Here is a 17,711-nt window from a genome sequence, read left to right on the forward strand (position 1 = left end):
TCTACACCATTTAACAAAAATCTATCTCATTCCTGCTAATTTGACATCATTTCCACAAACATACAATCACCCAGGAACAATAACTCAGAAGAAAGAAACAAGCCCATTAAACAAGCAATTCTGTTTGTCCACATCATTGTAAAATTCTGCTCACCTGATACAGCGCTTCCCAGGTGGCGCTAGTGGTAAATAACCCACCTGCCAATGCAGGAGACATAAGAGACGTGAGTTTAATCCCTGGTTTGGGAAGGTCCCCTGGAGAAGGGCAGGGCAACCCACTCCAGCATTCTTGCCAGTAGAATTCAATGCACAGATGAGCCTGGTGGGCTATAGTCCATGGGGCCGCAGAGCTGGACACGACTGAAGTGACTTAGCACACACACTTGTGCGCCTGATACAACCTATGATGCTCAAGCCATTGTTCCAGGAGAATTACTATTTCCTCGCAAAGCGGGTCTGGAGCCTTTGAAAATCTGTCTCTGTCTTTTCCTCTCAGTACAAAAGAACAGTCAGATGTCCAGACTGCACTGAACAGACCCCAGGGGAAGACCTTTAATGCTATTATTCACTAACTTTTACAACCTGAAAGAGTAACATAGTATTTAACATTATTTACCCTTTTTCTTTTCTTTTTGTCAAATTCTATTCTCCTATCAGTTTAGTTCTCATTAGTTACTCACTAATCTTATTTAAATCCCAAGGTATAGGTAAACCTTTCATCTTACCACTTTCTGTGAAATTCAATTCTGTTTCTGAAAATAATATCCCTCACTGAAATGATGCAGTATTAAAATGTGTGTCTGTGTGTGCGTGTGTGTGTGTAAGATTCTTTTTATCTTTTATTTTACTTTATTTTTCTTCTTTTGTTTGTTTTTTTAATATAAATTTATTTATTTTAATTGGAGGCTAATTATTTTACAATATTGTATTGGCTTTGCCATACATCAACATGAATCTGCCATGGGTTAGTATTCTGGTTTCCTTAAAAAATAAATTACAAGTCAAAAAGGAAGTGGAGAAACTCATAGACTGAAAGGGACCAAGGAGGCATTAACTAAGTGCAGAGAGCAGACCTTACGTGGATTCCAACAATGGTGCAGGAGATTTCTCAGTGAGATGATTAACAACATGTAAACACAGACTAGCAGGTGGGTGATATTAACGAATTTGAGGTATTTTTCAGGTGAAATAGTGATTTTTCCCCCCAAAGCTTTCCTATCTTTTAGAGAAAACTAATGAAATGTTTACAGATGAATTAATTTGAGGTCTAGGATCTGCTCCACAATACTCTGGGGTGGGGGTGGGGCTGGCAGAGGGCAGGGGGAGAGATGCAGCAAGACTGGCCACCAGTTGAATCTGGCTGAAGCTGAGGGTGGTAATGAGGGTTCATTATACCATGCTCTCTATTTTTGTAAATTTTTGTAACTTTCCATTAAAAATAGTTGAAAGTGAATGAAACTTCACAGAATGAAACAATCCACCCTGCAGATAATGTATTTTGAGAGGGTCATTATCCCATAAGCATTAAAATGGCAGCATATGTAAATATGTCTGCATTATTTAGCAAGAAGACCCAAATAAATATTAAGCAATATTGAAAAATCAATTTTTTATAAAGAACTTTTAACAAAACTTGTAGATTAAAATCAACACTATCATCATTTGAAATTCAAGTATATGCAACTCAGAAGTCATTACTCACCTCTTCCAAAGCACAAGCTTTTATTACTTCTTCATATCGGTTTTCTTCATATTTCTTCCCAAATAAAATGTTACTCCTCACAGTTCCTGGAAACACCCAGGGCTGCTGAGAAACATATGCGATCCTCCCATGCACGCTGATCTTCCCCTGGCCTGGGGGCAGCTCCCCCAGCAGAGCATGTAACAGTGAGGACTGAAACAGAAGGGAACCCACACATGTGAACAGGGTGCACTCAGGACGGAACACAACCCACAGCACAGCTGACCCCATCCTGGTGCTTGATACAGCATAAACACTTTCATTTAGAACAGGATAAAGTACAGCCCTTGCAGTTGACACAAAAAAAAAATGAAAATAACACTAATGGTCAATGAAAATAATGACTGACAAGGAATATATTAATAGTATAAACAATCTACTCTGCCCAAATATCCGCCAAATGAAATTCTACTCAGCAAAGAATAATTATGAATGTTTAACATCCGTTTCTAGCAGAGCCTGGCAAAATGTATATTTTCTGTATATGATGTTTAGTGCATCCTGATCTGGTATCCTTTACTTAACAAACACTTGTTTAAAAACTATGTGTGAAGAATATATCCAAAGATGATTAACTGAAAGAACTGTGAAGTGAGTTGTGTCTGCAGAGCAAAGTCCATCATAGAGGAAATCAGCACCCTTTCATATACACATCCCACATTTAAAAAAATAATTTTATTTATTTATTTTTAGTTCTTTTTTTTTTCATTTATTTTTTACAATGTTGTGTTAGTTTCTGCCATACCACAATTCTAATTTTATTTATTTTTGCTTGAGCTTGGTCTTCATTGCAGTGCATGGATTTTCCTGTTGAGGAGCACAGGCTCTAATGCACAGGCTTCAGCGGTTGCAGCCCATGGGCTCAGTAGTTGCAGCTCCCAGGCTCTAGACATAGGCCCAACAGTCATGGTGCACAGGCTTAGTTGCTCCACATATGGGATCTTCCTGGACCAAGGACCGAACCTGTGTCTCCTGCATTGGCAGGTGGATTCTTTTTACCACTGAACCACCAGGGAAGCCCACATCCCACATTAAATTTCTGTATTTTGTTGTTTCAGACCAAGCACACGTGCACCTTTCCTTTCAATCTTCAACATCACACAGATATGGTGTGTCTCCATGCTGTCAGAGCTCTCATCACACTGGGCTAAAATAACCTGCCTGCATATCTGTCTCACTCCAGAACCTGGTTGCCTCTGAAAGGCAGAGAGTCGGAGTCTTGCTCACATCTGTACCTTTAGCTCCAGCACGTGGAGAACATTCACTACACGTGCACTGACAGGATCAAGTCAAGTCACAGGAGGAAATGCTCAAAGCTTCCGGGAAGAGCCTTTACTACCTACAGACTTCTTGGAAAGGCCACTAAGATGAAAAAAAGTCCCCATTGTCTCTGTCTATCCTGAGCAGTTGTCACTTAAATAATTTCCTTCACTGAGATATCCAAATTCCCCACAAGCAGTTCCTAACTTGGCAAAGTGAAGCAAAAAGAAAAAGACAGTGTACATTTATCCAGATTTATTTGGCCATGGAACATTCTTGTAAAATGAATGTTCCATGGAACACACCTAGAGGAACACTGTTCTAGACACATTCGATTCAAACTGAGTCACACTCAGCTCTGGGTTCCACTCTGAGGATTTAACAGGAGCTGCGGTGTTGCATTAAAGCTGACAAAAGGCATCACAACTTACCTTTCCTGCGCCCACAGGTCCGACCACAGCTAACAGTTCACCGGGCCTGACAGAAAAGGAAAGGCCTTGTAGGGTTGGAGTCTCTGATGCCTACAAATTAAAGTTCATGAAAATGTACCCATTTCAATAAAGTAACACAAATTGTTTTACAAAGTGGAAAAGAGCAATAATAAACATAATTGATATGCAAAATATAACCCACATTTTTCTCTTTCCTATTTTAAGACACTGAGTCCTGGAGAGTCTTCATCTAATCTTATCTCTTTGGGGATTTGAGGCAGCTTTAGCTGACTTTAAAAAGGTTCCTTCTTTTACTAGATTCCCATATGGACAGAGGAATGTTTCATCTCCTACACCACTGGGCTCATTTCACATGCTAGCAAAGTAATGCTCAAAGTTCTTCAAGCTAGGCTTCATCAGTACATGAACTGAGAACTTCCAGATATACAAGCTAGAATTAGAAAAGGCAGAGGAACCAGAGATCGAATTGCTGGCACCTGTTGGATCACAGAAAAAGCAAGATAATTCCAGAAAGACAACTACTTTTGCTTCACTGACTAAAGCCTTTGACTGTGTGGATCACAACAAACTGTAGAAAATTCTTAAAGAGATGGGAAGACCAGACCACGTTACCTGATACCTGAGAAACCTGTATGTACGTCAAGAAGCAATAGCTAGAACTGGACATGTAACAATGTACTGGTTCAAAATCAGGAAAGGAGTATGTCAAAGCTGTATGCGGTCACCCTGCTTATTTAACTTTTTTTTTTTTTATTTAATTTAATTTTATTTTTTAACTTTACAATATTGTATTGGTTTTGCCATATATCAAAATGAATCCGTCACAGATATACATGTGTTCCCCATCCTGAACCCTCCTCCCATGATGCAAAATACCCAGCTAGATAAATCACAAAATGGAATCTAGAATTCTGACATAATATCAACAATCTCAAACACGCAGATGATACCACTCTAATGGCAGAAAGTGAAGAGGAACTAAAGAGCCTCTTGATGAAGGCTGAAAGAGGAGAGTGAAAAAGGTGGTTTAAAACTCAACTTTCGAAAATCTAAAATCATGGCATCTGGTCCCATCACTTCATGGCAAATAGAAAGGGAGAAAGTGGAAACAGTGGCAGATTTTATTTTCTTGTGCTCCAAAATCACTTCAGACAGCGATTGCAGCCATGAAATTTAAAGATGCTTGCTCCTTGGAAGAATAGCTATGACAAAACTATACTGTGTATTAAAAAGCAGAGATATTACTTTGCCTATAAAGGTCCACATAGTCAAAGCTATGGTTTTTCCAGTAGTCATATATGGATGTGAGAATTGGACCATTAAGAAGACTGAATGCTAAAGAATTGATGCTTTTGAACTGTGGTGTTGGAGAAGAGTCTTGAGAGACCCTTGGACAGCAAGGAGATCAAACAAATAAATCCTAAAAGAAATCAATCTTGCATAGTCATTGGAAGGACTGATACTGAAGCTGAAGCTCCAATACTTTAGCCATCTGATGCGAAGAGCCAACTCATTGGAAAAGACCCTGATGCTGGGAAAGATTGAAAGCAGGAGAAGAGGATGACAGAGGATGAGATGGTTGGATGGCATCACCGACTGGATGAACATGAGTTTGACCAAGTTCAGGAAATGGTGGAAGGACAGGGAAGTCTGGCGTGCTGCAGTCCATAGAGTCACAAAGAGTTGGACATGACTGAGCAACTGAACAAAAACAACAGAAATACTGGGGTGGGTATCCATCCCCATGGACAGAAGGGCCTGGTGGGCTACAGTCCATGGGGTCACAAAGACTCAGACACAACTGAAGCGACTGACACTTCACAATTAAGCCCAAAATATTAGATCTGGGTTTTCAAGAAAAGATGTATTTGTGCTCTATGTCTTTTGTTTAAGGTGATCCTATTGTATAGCACAGGAAATTATATTTTTGTAATTATTTTTATAACTTAATATAAAATTTATAACCATTTTATAATTGTTTTATACTTATTTTATAATTATATTTATATAGTCTATAATAAAACAATGAAAAATGAAAATTAAAAGAATAATTTACATACTTTAAGTTCAACATGTGCTAATACACTGAAAGCTCTCTTGAAAATGAAAAAAAGAGCAACATATCAAATGCCTCAGGCTGATTTTACACTTAATCTCCATTGATTGCAAACCTTATTCCTATTCTGAGAATTTTTATAACATATTCTCAGTAAATGAGAAAGTCACATTTTACAGTATGTGTAAAATCTCAAAATTTTCTAATAAATCTATGTCACAGTTGTCTTTTAGCAGGCACAATTTTGGAAAACAAAGTGTCTTACCTTTTCCCAAGAAGCTGAAAAAGCTTGCACATCCACGATTGTTTTACCATCCGATGGCAGCTGAGGGTAGCACTGTGATACCTCATCAAGTAACAGAAAGTTCTACAGAAAAAAGGCAAAACACAGATTTTTTTTTTACTTCAAAAACAAAGCACAAACAAAACAATTGCTTCCCTGGAATTTGCAATAAAAAGTTTGATACCTATCATTTATACCTACCTATCATTTTACAACTGTATTTTATTAGGTCTTGGTTCATAGAAGAAATATTAAATAGTATATAGTATGTAACATACTATTATTATAGTATATATACATCTAAATACATAATACATTATAGCATATATATAATATTGCATATACATACATATATATCGCATGTCTGCATGTGCATGTATGGGTTCATGTATAAAACAAATGGTTCCTAGCCATGAGGCTTCTTTGTACTTTCTTAACAAGTGCACTGGTTCCTCTCTGAGAAGAAAATATGGATTTAAACTCCAATACATTTAGAAGCTGGACATTTTTATTGCTTTACTAGCAACAATAAACAGGTGAGCTGGTAGGAAATTATTTCATAAATATTAACTGAATCCCACCATGTGCCAAGCACCATGTGACACTGTTAGGAACACAGACAGGAAGGCCCTTCCCAGGCCGTCAGGAATCAGGTGGCAGAAGACAGGCTGGGAACACAAAACCAATGACAGAGACTCTGAGTGCAAACCCTGTACTCAACGCTTTTCTCCTCGTGTGTGTCAAATCTATATCACTGCTTGTCATCATTCTAAAAAGAAAACACACTTAAGTTTCTATGCCTTAAAAAATATTTCACAAGCATCTTTTCACAAATGCTGTCTCTTGTCCTTACTTGGTGCCCCCTCTCCTCCGCAGCAGGAATGGCCACAGCTACCACTTGTTATCTTCTACACCACTTGGCAGTCAATCAATGCAAAGTAGCTGAATAAGACAAGGTCTTATAAACTGCTACAAAGCTGACAAACACATACAAGAAAACTCCCTCTTGCCTTGCAAATGCTAGACATAATTCAATGAGAAAAGCTAGAGGGGTAGAGATACTGAACACACAACTTAGACCATTCCCACTCCCCAAGGTCCCAGAACTGTGAACATGGGGCAGAAATGGCTGGCTGTCCTCAAAATCTGCTCTCATTCTTCTGAGGTAACAGACCCTGGATTTTAGGTGCACTTGGCAGCTAAAGTGCCCTCTGCTTCTAGACTCCCAAGCAGATAGAAGCAGCCATGCAACCAAATCCAGGTCAGTGGAGAGTGACAGCAACCAGGACCTTCCTCCACTCAAAGGCCTGGACCTTGGGGGCTGCCAGCTGGGTCGAGGTCACATGTGATGGGATAACAAGAGAGAAAGAGTCTGGGTCTCTAACAGCACGGAGATGGACTGGTTGGATCTCCTTGCAGTCCAAGGGACTCTCAAGAGTCTTCTCCAACACCACAGTTCAAAAGCATCAATTCTTAAGTGCTCAGCTTTCTTCATAGTCCAACTCTCACATTCATACATGACTATTGGAAAAACCCATAGCTTTGACTAGACAGACCTTTGCTGGTAAAGTAATGTCTCTGCTTTTTAATGGTTGCTGTAAATGTAATCAATTAAAGTGAGATCACAGTGGAGTAGGGTGAGCCCTGAATCCAGTAAGACTGGAGTCCTCATGAGAAATGTAGAGACAGATTTACACACAGAAAACAGCTTCCCTGATGGAGAGAAAGGCTGGAGTGATGGCAGTTACAAGCCAAGGAATGCCAAGTTTGGCCTGCAACCACTCAAAGCTAACAGAGGCAATAAAGGGTGCTCCCTTATCGGATTCAGAGGGATCCTGACCCTGCTGACACCTTGATTTTAGACTTCTGTCCTTCAGGACTGTGAAACAACACATTCCTGTGGTTTTAGGCCACGTGGTTTGTGGTACTTCATATCAGCAGCCCCAGGAAACCCATACAGAGCCTCACAAGGATTCTTGGATGAGAGAAAAACAAATGACCCCTGTAAGCAGCTTTACCATGGGTAACTCTGGGACCCACAGGCAAACCAAATTCTAACCTATATGGGTAAAAACTGAAACAAGCATGTGAGGATGTTTGAGAAAGAAAACAACACATAAACAATAATCTACTACCTTAAACACCTTGACACCCCATCTCTCATGCCTCAGAGTCATAAATGTGATTGCAACCTTCTACTTAAAATGAAGAACTGGTCAAAGGCAGTTCAGTTCAGTTGCTCAGTCATGTCCGACTCTTTGCAACCCCATGAACCGCAGCACGCCAGGCCTCCCTGTCCATCACCGACTCCCAGAGTCCACCCAAACCCATGTCCATTGTGTCAGTGATGCCATCCAACCATCTCATCCTCTGTCATCCCCTTCTCCTCCTGCCCTCAATCTTTCCCAGCATTTGGGTCTTTTCAAATGAGTCAGCACTGTGCATCAGGTGCATCAGGCCAAAGTATTGGAGTTTCAGCTTCAACATTGAACTGGTCAAAACTGAATGTGAAAAACGTTCTGCAGGAAAAGAAAGATGTGATCCGTGTATTTCTCTCAAAGCCCAGCTGGTGGGAGATGTGATTCATTCATGCCCTCCTCCTCTCATCCAGGCTCACTGAGAACCTAGCACCAGGCATGGTGACACCTACCCTCCCCGAGCCTGAGTTCAGAAGGAGGCAGGATGGACAGATGGTGGTCTGAGGACATGTTGGCAGGCTTTCAACCACCACAGCCTGAGTTCTCTCTCCACACCATCTCCCACATTGTCAGCCAGGTACCAGCTCTCACCTGTTCTGTAACAGTTCACCTCTCTCCCAATTCTCTTTTCCCCTTGAAACAACATAGTTTAGAATCTCATTCACCATTAGTCATCTCAATAATACAGCTTTTATTTTTCTGATTCCTTCTGCAACATCACTGACCTTACCCCAAGACAACTCCCTCCTGATCTTACAGCCCCTCTGAGAGAGTCCACAAGCTTAACACCCCCCAGTGACCCAAAGCACCTAAGTCCACACTCCACTGGTGGCCTCTGCCTGGACACCCTGAGTTCTGACTGCACCCATCCTTCCAGCCCTTCTTAAATACTAGCCATATTGAAATTAGCTCAGCACATCCCCAGCTGGCACTGCCCTTCCTACTTCTGAATCCCCAGAAGGATAGTAAGTCATGTACAGAGGAGACACTACATCATTTGTGCACTTTTACTGTCCCAACTCCAACTAAGACCGAGCCCTGCACAGTCAGCCCATTGAGGGCATCAGCTAAAAGAAGGAACAGACTGCACGGCTGTTCAAACCATCCAACCACTGACTGCATGGCTACAGCCTTACACAGTCTAAGCTGACAGAGCAACAAGCAAAAGGTGATGGGACAAGCTGGGACCTGGGACCCTTTATGGGAGCGTTTGCACCTGAACAAACATTTCTTTGAGCAACAAACTACAAAGAAACCATAAGGGACTAAATATAACTGCACACATACAAAGGCAATTTCAAACAGTAAGACATAAAAACACCACAAGCCAACTGCCATTTCTGAGCTGCTGGGAGCAAAGCAGGGAACTGCATATGATTTTGACACACGGCACCTACAAGATGGTGGGCAGACCACACAAGTCACCCCTGTGGCTCAAACGACCAAGCCTCCCCTACCCTCACCCCACTTAAGGAACCAGTCGGCCCATCTCAAATAATCAATGGGGCATCAGTTTCTTGTTTTCATATTTTGTGCTGTAGCACAAGCCTCAAAAAGCCTTGTCTGAATTTATCGTCTGGCCTATTATCAATTTCTATTGATTAAAAAGACCAAGGGCCCTGGAGAGTAATGTATATGTTATATATTCAGTCTGCTGCTGCTGCTAAGTCACTTCAGCCGTGGTCTGACTCTGTGTGACCTCATAGATGGCAGCCCACCAGGCTCCCCCGTCCCTGGGATTCTCCAGGCAAGAACACTGGAGTGGGTTGCCATTTCCTTCTCCAATGCATGAAAGTGAAAAGTGAAAGTGAAGTCACTCAGTCGTGTCTGACTCTTCGAGACCACATGGACTGCAGCCTACCAGGCTCCTCCGTCCATGGAATTTTCTAGGCAAGAGTACTGGAGTGGGGTGCCATTGCCTTCTCCAATATTCAGTCTAGACAGAATCAAATACAGTTTCAACTTGAGCATGTAACCAATATTGAGTGTGTGTATATTAGAATAGAAATCCCTCACTTTCAAAGAAAAAAGAAAGAAAAGGAAAATTATGCCCTAAGTGAATTCAATTTATTGAGCACTTGTCCACAAATAATAGTCCTGAGGGGAACAGATGTCAGTCTTCCAAGGGTTAAAATGAGACCCCATTCTATACATGATCAGCTCCTAAAAGCATCAGAAGTGCTGGCTGGATTTTTTTCCAGGACTCAGTCTGATGAAAGAGCTGAAATTAAATGGCCATTAGCCAGGAAGTGCAGACCCAGAACAGGTTATGCAGTAAAGTATAAAAGTCAGAACTGCAGCCACAAAGACTGACTTCCCAGTGGCTGGTAATGGAAAACCTAAAGCTGCTTTGTGAACAATATAACCTCAGAGGCACATTTGACTGGATGCAAAAGTCATTGAAGACTTTTAGTGCTTTGAAGTTGAGATCTTTTGCAATTCCATTGGAGTCATTCAGTGCCAAGAACATGGGTCCCCCTTCCTCTCTTCAATAAAAATAGAGCCTTCTTGGGCCTTTGAGGTCATAATAAATCATTCATTTTCACAGAGCCCATTTAATCTTCATTTTAAACAGAAATACTTGAGCACCTACTGTGTGCAAGGCCCTAGTCTTCATGATAAAAATTATTTACCCCTGACTAGAGACAGTTTTCAGAGAAGGCAATGGCACCCCACTCCAGTACTCTTGCCTGGAAAATTCCATGGACGGAGGAACCTGGTGGGCTGCAGTCCATGGGGTCACTAAGAGTCGGACACGACTTCACTTTCACTTTTCACTTTCATGCATTGTAGAAGGAAATGGCAACCCACTCCAGTGTTCTTGCCTGGAGAATCCCAGAGACGGTGGAGCCTGGTGGGCTGCCGTCCATGGGGTTGCTAAGAGTTGGACATGACTGAAGTGACTTAGCAGCAGCAGCACAGAGAGTTTATAAAAGAGACAGGAGGTATGGTGGGAATCACAGGTTTGAAAGGAAGGGGGCAGCTAGAGACAGGCTTAGACACTAAGCAAAATAAGGACAGGAACAAAAATGCAGAGATCAGACATCAGCAGGAAAACATCTATGGAGCAAAGAATCTAGTTTTAAACACAGAGAACTAAGTGAAGCTGAGGCCACTCTTCCTGCCCTGGGAATAGGAGTTCTCAGCAAGTTCCTCCCCTCCCGGCCCAGAGAGGAATCCTGTTCACCCTGGTACTGTGCACAGTTGCTGCCTAGTCATTCCAGGTAGCACAGGAGATGCAATCTGTTTGTGTCTCCTGCTTTCAGACATTTTAATTGTCCAGCAGTCATCCCAGAGACGGGGGAGCCTGGTGGGCTGCCATCTATGGGGTCGCACAGAGTCGGACACCACAGAAGCGACTTAGCAGCAGCAGCAGCAGCCATCACTGAACGTCAAGAGCCTGTGAGGCTTTATTTATGCTACTGTCCATAAAGGAGCATGGGTCTTATGATACTTTTAACACACTTTACCTAAGAAAAGAGGGAAATACATACATTTTGGAAAGACTGCCAACTTGGCACTGAAAGAGTTAAATCTCACCTAACTGGCACACAATGACACCACATAAAAAGAGGCATTTTAGGTAAAATCCACCTATAACTTTAAAAAGTTATTTTTCACTAAACCTTGATTCTTCGGATGCTGATGACAGCCTCTGACACCTTCTCAATGGCCAGGGGGAAGTAGAGGGTGCTCGAGAACCGCAGAGCCTCGAACAGCGTCACCACCACAAACACTTGGCTGGCTGTGATCAGGTTGTCAAGGAGCTCATTGGCAATGAAGGTAACGAAAATCATGATTTTGCTCACAGCAAAAAATGATGTCAAATTCATGCCCCTAAGGTAGGAACTTCTCAGAATCTTGGAAATTTCCTTCCTGTAAAAGAGAGTAGGATATAGGTTTTATAAGAAGCATCAACATACAAGACATGGATTCAGTGCCACGTGTGAGTGGCCCCTTTCTAGGGAGTGGACACACAGATAAAGATAAACCATCCCTCACCTCACTACACAGTGCACACTTGGGGTTCCCCAACACCAGTATCACACACTGCATCACCACTTCAATCTTTCAAGTGAAAAGAGGCTTAATGTCACACTTTCAAACATTCTGCATCAGTCAGACTGGGTTTGAACATTCATTCAACAAACATTCATAATCACAAGTCCTGGGCCAGGCTCCTCACAGAAAGACATAACCTGTCCCCTCCAGGGGCTCATGAATGTGTTGGAGAAGAGAATTAGCAACCAAAACACTTGGGAGACAATGGACAGAAACGGTCAGCACAGCCCCCAAGGGAGCCCAGAGCAGAGGTGTGCAACTCTGAGCAGTGGAGTCAGGGCAAGTCATACACACATGTGGACCCTGAGAAGATGAACTGGAGTCAGTCAGGCTTGGTGGAGGCCAGAGTAGAAGGAAGAAGGAAGTGTATTCCCAGCAGATGGAGGGGCCCCCACAAAGATGCAAAGTTAGAGGTGACAAGGTAGAGTCAGAGAAATGCTCATCAGATATTTAAATGAAAGATGGAGAAACATCCTACAAACATGAAGCAAAACAAAAGGAACAGCATTTTCATAGCTCCATTTGAAATTAATAATAGGGATTCATGAGCTTTCCTGGTGGTAAAGAATCTGCCTGCAATGCAGGAGACATGAGTTCAATCCCTGTGTTGGGCAGATCCCCTGGAGGAGGAAATGGCAACTCACTCTAGTATTCCTGCCTGGGAAATTCCAAGGACAGAGGAGCCTGGTGGGCTACAGTACATGGGGTTACAAAGAGTTGGACACGAACAAGCAACTATGCATGACAATGACAAAGAACAGTGATTCATATAGTTCGGCTCGATACAAGTACACCCAGTCTCTATAATCTCCCTGTTTGTACTCCATCAACATAAGTTACAATTTTAGTTTGCATGTCATTGTCTCAAATGCTAAATATCTTAAAAGCATTGCTCATTAGGATTTGAGGTATTAAAAACTACTTAGAATTTCATTTCTATACAGGTAAGAAGCATATATATTTTTTCCTTTGAGACGATAGTAAATGGAAGAGAAGGTTAAATGATGTCTCCACTATTCTACAGAACCCTCCTGCAACATGTAGAGGATGCAGTGAATAGTAAGTATTTAAGCTCACCTTAATGTGAAGGTGAACTTAAAAATGTATTTGGTAAGACATCGAAAGCATTTAGTAGACTAGGAAATAAACCATGAAAGTATGGAGTGAGATATATATGTATATACATACATATATACATACATATATATCTCACACTTACCTTCTCAATCTGGTAATAAGGTTTATGAATGACTGTTCCCAAACATTCATTTTTACTGTTCTGATGCCAGTTATGACTTCACTCATGGTCCTGATCCTGTCGTCTGTGAGAGCTGCGGTCCTACTCCTGAGGGGACAGACGTGAGACAAGCCTCAGTGACCACAGCCCAACTTCCCTCAGCAGCAGCAGCAGGAGTGGGCACGGAGGCGGGGCTAGGAATCAAAAGATTCTCTACAGCCCTTTTGCACTTAGAACGTAGGCAGGTCCTACTCAAAGTACAAATGGAGAAAAGGGTTTCAGTTAGGAAGTCAAACACTCAGCCCATTTCAAGAAGTAACTTGGAGAACGTGCAGCATCGGTTAAGGAAAACCTGAAATGAGTCAGATACAAACCACCTGTTCAAAGAGGTCACAGTCAGGTAGGGAAGGCAGAAAAGCACCCAAATCTACCAGGAAGACATGGTTGTGCTGTAATAAAACAGGAATAAAGTTCTGGGGAGCATAAAGATGGTGCTGTTAATTCCAGCAGGAAAGGAGAACAAGAAGAGCTTCACAGACCTGGTAGCACTGGAACAGGGCCTTGGAGGATAGGGAACCTCTCTCCATATCAATGGCAGGAAAGGGAATTCCAAATAGAGAAAGACACCAAGCATAGAACGGAACACAGACAACACACACAAGACTCAATGAGCTTCAAATAGCTCATCTCCATCACCTGACAACCACCCACTTCCAACCCTCTGGCTTCAGGTCTAACTCAGCAGCAGAAGGCTCTTCACCACCAGCCACTTTTCTATCACATGTGCTGCTGTGAATGTGGGGCTTCATAAAGACACAATGAAGATCAGCCTGGGCCTTGGGGTGCTTATAACTTATTGGAAACATGAACAGAATACCTGAAAAGGTTCCAACAGAAGCATAACAAAAATATATGTGGTGAGAAAAGGACCTACAAGATTATTACTATTTAAAAAGATTTAAATAACTTGGACATGGGTAAATTCTGCTGAAGAACACTCTACTTATTTAGATATGGTGCCAAGAGGACCCAGTGAATGCCTTCACTGTTCCTGTTCCGGGATCAGCCTTCAGTTTAAGGCTGGAGCCTTCACTGGCTATGCCTGAAGGGTCTACAACCTAACACAAAGAAGAGACTAGAGAAGGCATTTGTCTTGTTTTCCACAAAAGCATCAAGCAGACTGTGGATGTTACCAATTACATAGTGTCAATTTTTAAAAGAAATGTTTCTCTTACCGGAGTGATGAAAATGACATCCCAAAGCAGCTTTGCAAAAGCAGAAGAATAATGAGAACCGCCATCCCAGCAAGACACGACATTCCTATTTCCATCCAGAGCAGGGCGGTCACTGCGATAACCTGCAGTGGCCCCACCCACAGATAGTGCAAGAACGTTGTTACCTTAAAAGAGAGAGACAAAGCCTTCTTAGGACTGCATACAATACAACAAGTGAGGACACAGTGTAGAAACAATCTGCTCTGAAGGAACAGACAGGAACCTAAACAGCAATGATCTCACTGGGTTTTAAACCTGCTGAAGCAGAAATCCAAGTGTCCACTCAAGATGATGCCATTCAGGGGCAGCACAGAGCTGGCTTCAGGGATGTCCTTGGAGAATCAGAACAGCAGCACTGAAGGAAGATGTCCATTTTGTCCACAACACAGATGAGCTCAGGGCTTCCCCAAATGCTCTCTGTCCTAGAATTTAGACCCCATCTCCTCTGGGGAACCACGGCATCCCAGGAAAACCTATATTATGGTACCTACCACTTTCTCCAATAATTACTTGTGTATTTAGCTCCCTGATAGGCTGTGGCTTCTATAGGGCAAAAACTAAGCTTGGCTCATCTCTGAAAGTGAGCAGGGGCCTCACTTCATGTTTGATGAATGAATACTTGAAACAGAAGTATCTAGTGCAACACAGATCTGACCAACAGCTACAAGGCCCTGGGTAATGTGATCTATGCATAAGGTCAGTGGAAAAAAGACTGTGGAAGGGATGGTAGAGAGGAGGTTGTGTCTTGCTGGGGACCACACACTTGGCATTATTCTTCGCAGGTTCCCTATGCAGCAGGCACTGATCAGGGTGCAGGGGAAAGAACAATCCCTCCCACCAGACCTTCATCATCCAGAAGAGGAGGAAGATAGTTCAGCAACAGCCACACCACGTGCCAAGAAGGGCCGCTCCAGGAGGACCCCTAGGGACACTACCAAACCTGAGCAAGAACACTGCTGCCTATTTATTATTAGAAAAACAAAACTCCCATTTACAGAACAATACATATAATTACATCACAGTTGCACACAGAGAAATGAAAGTTGGATAAATACAACCTTTGTCTTACATCCTCAGTGGAATCCTGGCCGACAAACCCTGGCACTTCGCATCCAATAAGCTGAACCCAGTGAGAAGGATGGGAAATGGAAGAGGATCCCTCAGGGACAGCTCACCTGGTCAAACCTGTTCACATCGTTGGACAGCAGGTTGACCATCTGGCCTGTGGTGGTCTTCCCCATGGCCGAGCTACTCAGGCGAAGTGTCTGAAATGAGACAGGGAGACAGAAAACTGGATTCCTAAGGTGATACCAAGTCATCTTAGAACATAACACAATGGAGCATGTGTTCCAGGGGTCTTGAGTGGTGTCAGCAGGAGCAGGATGACCCCTGACAGCAGGATTCTAGGGACCCTTGTTCAGCCTCTAACTCCTGAGTGTGGCAGCAGCCCCTCCAGCAAGGACAGCAAAGGGAGGAGCAGGAGGTAGAAGCAAAATCCCCACCCTATTTCAGTGCACTTGGACCTGTCTGAAAGGTAAAGGGTGTAGGTTTACACTTAAGAGACAACTAAGTAATTTTGAGCCAAATTAGATGAGAGCAGAAAGGCTAATTTAAGGAAGGAAATTTGGAGACTTGGACTATAAATCTGGACTCAATCATTAATTCTATGGGTGACAATATTTAAACACTTCAGGCTTAGATTGTTCATTCTGAAATGAGCAAGTATAATATTCAAAACACTTCCTGTGAGGAAACTGTGTTCTTAACACCAGTCTGCTGACCTACAAAAACCACAACCCGTGTTACATAATCCCTTTATTTAGTAAGAAAAATGCCCTAGAGATCTGAGGAAACTGAAGACACACCAGGAGCTGCTTCAACAGACCACCACTGGAGCCACTGATCCAAACACAATTTTATACTTTATAAAAATGCTTTGTTTACTCTTCAAGTTAGAGAAAACCAATGATCAAGTGAGAATGTAAAATGATATAACCACAATGGAAGAGAATACGGAAGTTACTCAAAAATTAAACAAATTATCATACAATACAGAAATTATAATACTAAGGATATACTCAAGAAAAGCTAAAAACACAAACTTGAATGGACAATTTAAGTCATATTCAGAGCATCTATGTTCACAATAGCTAAAAGGTGGAAACAACTGTCCATTGACAGATGAGATAATACACAGAATGTTGTATAGACCTATAATGTAATATTATTCTGTCTTAAAAAGGAATTAAATTCTGACAACTGCTACAACATGGATGAACCTTGCAGATATTGTGCTACAGGACATAAGCCACACACACACAAAATGACAAACACTGTATGATTCCACTTAGCAGAGGTACCTACAATAGTCAAATTCACAGAGAAGAAGAACGGTGCTGGGTAAGGGGACAGGGGTCGGGGAGTTAGTGTTTAATGGGTGCAGAGGTTCGGTTTGGGAAAAACAAAAAGTTTCAGAGATGAATTATGGTGATGGCCACCAACAATGTGAATGTACCTAATGTCACTAAATGCTGCACTGAAAAGGAGTGAAAATAGGACACTTTATACAGTGTATATTTCCCCACAATAATAATAAAAAAAATGATCAATGATCAAAAGCCAAAAGTAACTTTACCAAATTTGTGACAATGTATTAATAAATAAATGGCAGGTCATTTGTATTTATGGAACCTCCCATAGGATCATTCAAAATTCAGCTGAAAAGAGCATGAAAATGCTGAATGGGCCATGTTAGGAGTGGCAGATGTGCAGCCTTAGAGATCCCCTGGAGACCTGCCCCAGCCTGGGATCCATGGTGTAGACAAACTACAGCTACGAGCTTAGCAGCCCCTCCATTTCTAACACCTGATCTGGTTTCTTCCCAGGACCAGGGATCAGGAGGTGGGGCCCAAGATGAACCACAAATGTTCAGAGGGGCCTTTCAGAGCTGCTTTGTCCCACCAGTTTTTGGGTCCTAGGGAATCAGTCCACCTGTAACCTGAAAAGGAGTGTCTTGTTTCTACAACAGGAGGAGTCTAGACGCAAGGCTGTGAACAAGGAAATCTGTCTTTCCCATGTTTCTGGAATTTCAGATTATGTCAATGGTGTAATCCCCACAGTTTCTGACTTCATACAGGAACCATCTTTT

At 42.2% G+C, this 17,711-nt stretch overlaps 1 protein-coding gene across 1 annotated transcript in view; it reads right to left on the bottom strand.

The window, feature by feature from the left end:
* Nucleotides 1–17,711, bottom strand: part of LOC147361950 (ATP-binding cassette sub-family C member 4-like) — a 177,833-nt gene that overhangs the window by 132,044 nt on the left and 28,078 nt on the right. The window contains 7 exon segments of the mRNA XM_086330256.1: nt 1,703–1,894; nt 3,433–3,522; nt 5,775–5,876; nt 11,617–11,866; nt 13,272–13,397; nt 14,525–14,688; nt 15,739–15,828. Coding sequence (XP_086186382.1) covers nt 1,703–1,894; nt 3,433–3,522; nt 5,775–5,876; nt 11,617–11,866; nt 13,272–13,397; nt 14,525–14,688; nt 15,739–15,828 — 1,014 coding nt within the window.

Source organism: Bos grunniens, chromosome 12 (assembly GCF_055505025.1).
Source record: "Bos grunniens cultivar Pamir isolate PY7600 chromosome 12, Bosgru_T2T1.0, whole genome shotgun sequence".
NCBI lineage: Eukaryota > Metazoa > Chordata > Mammalia > Artiodactyla > Bovidae > Bos > Bos grunniens.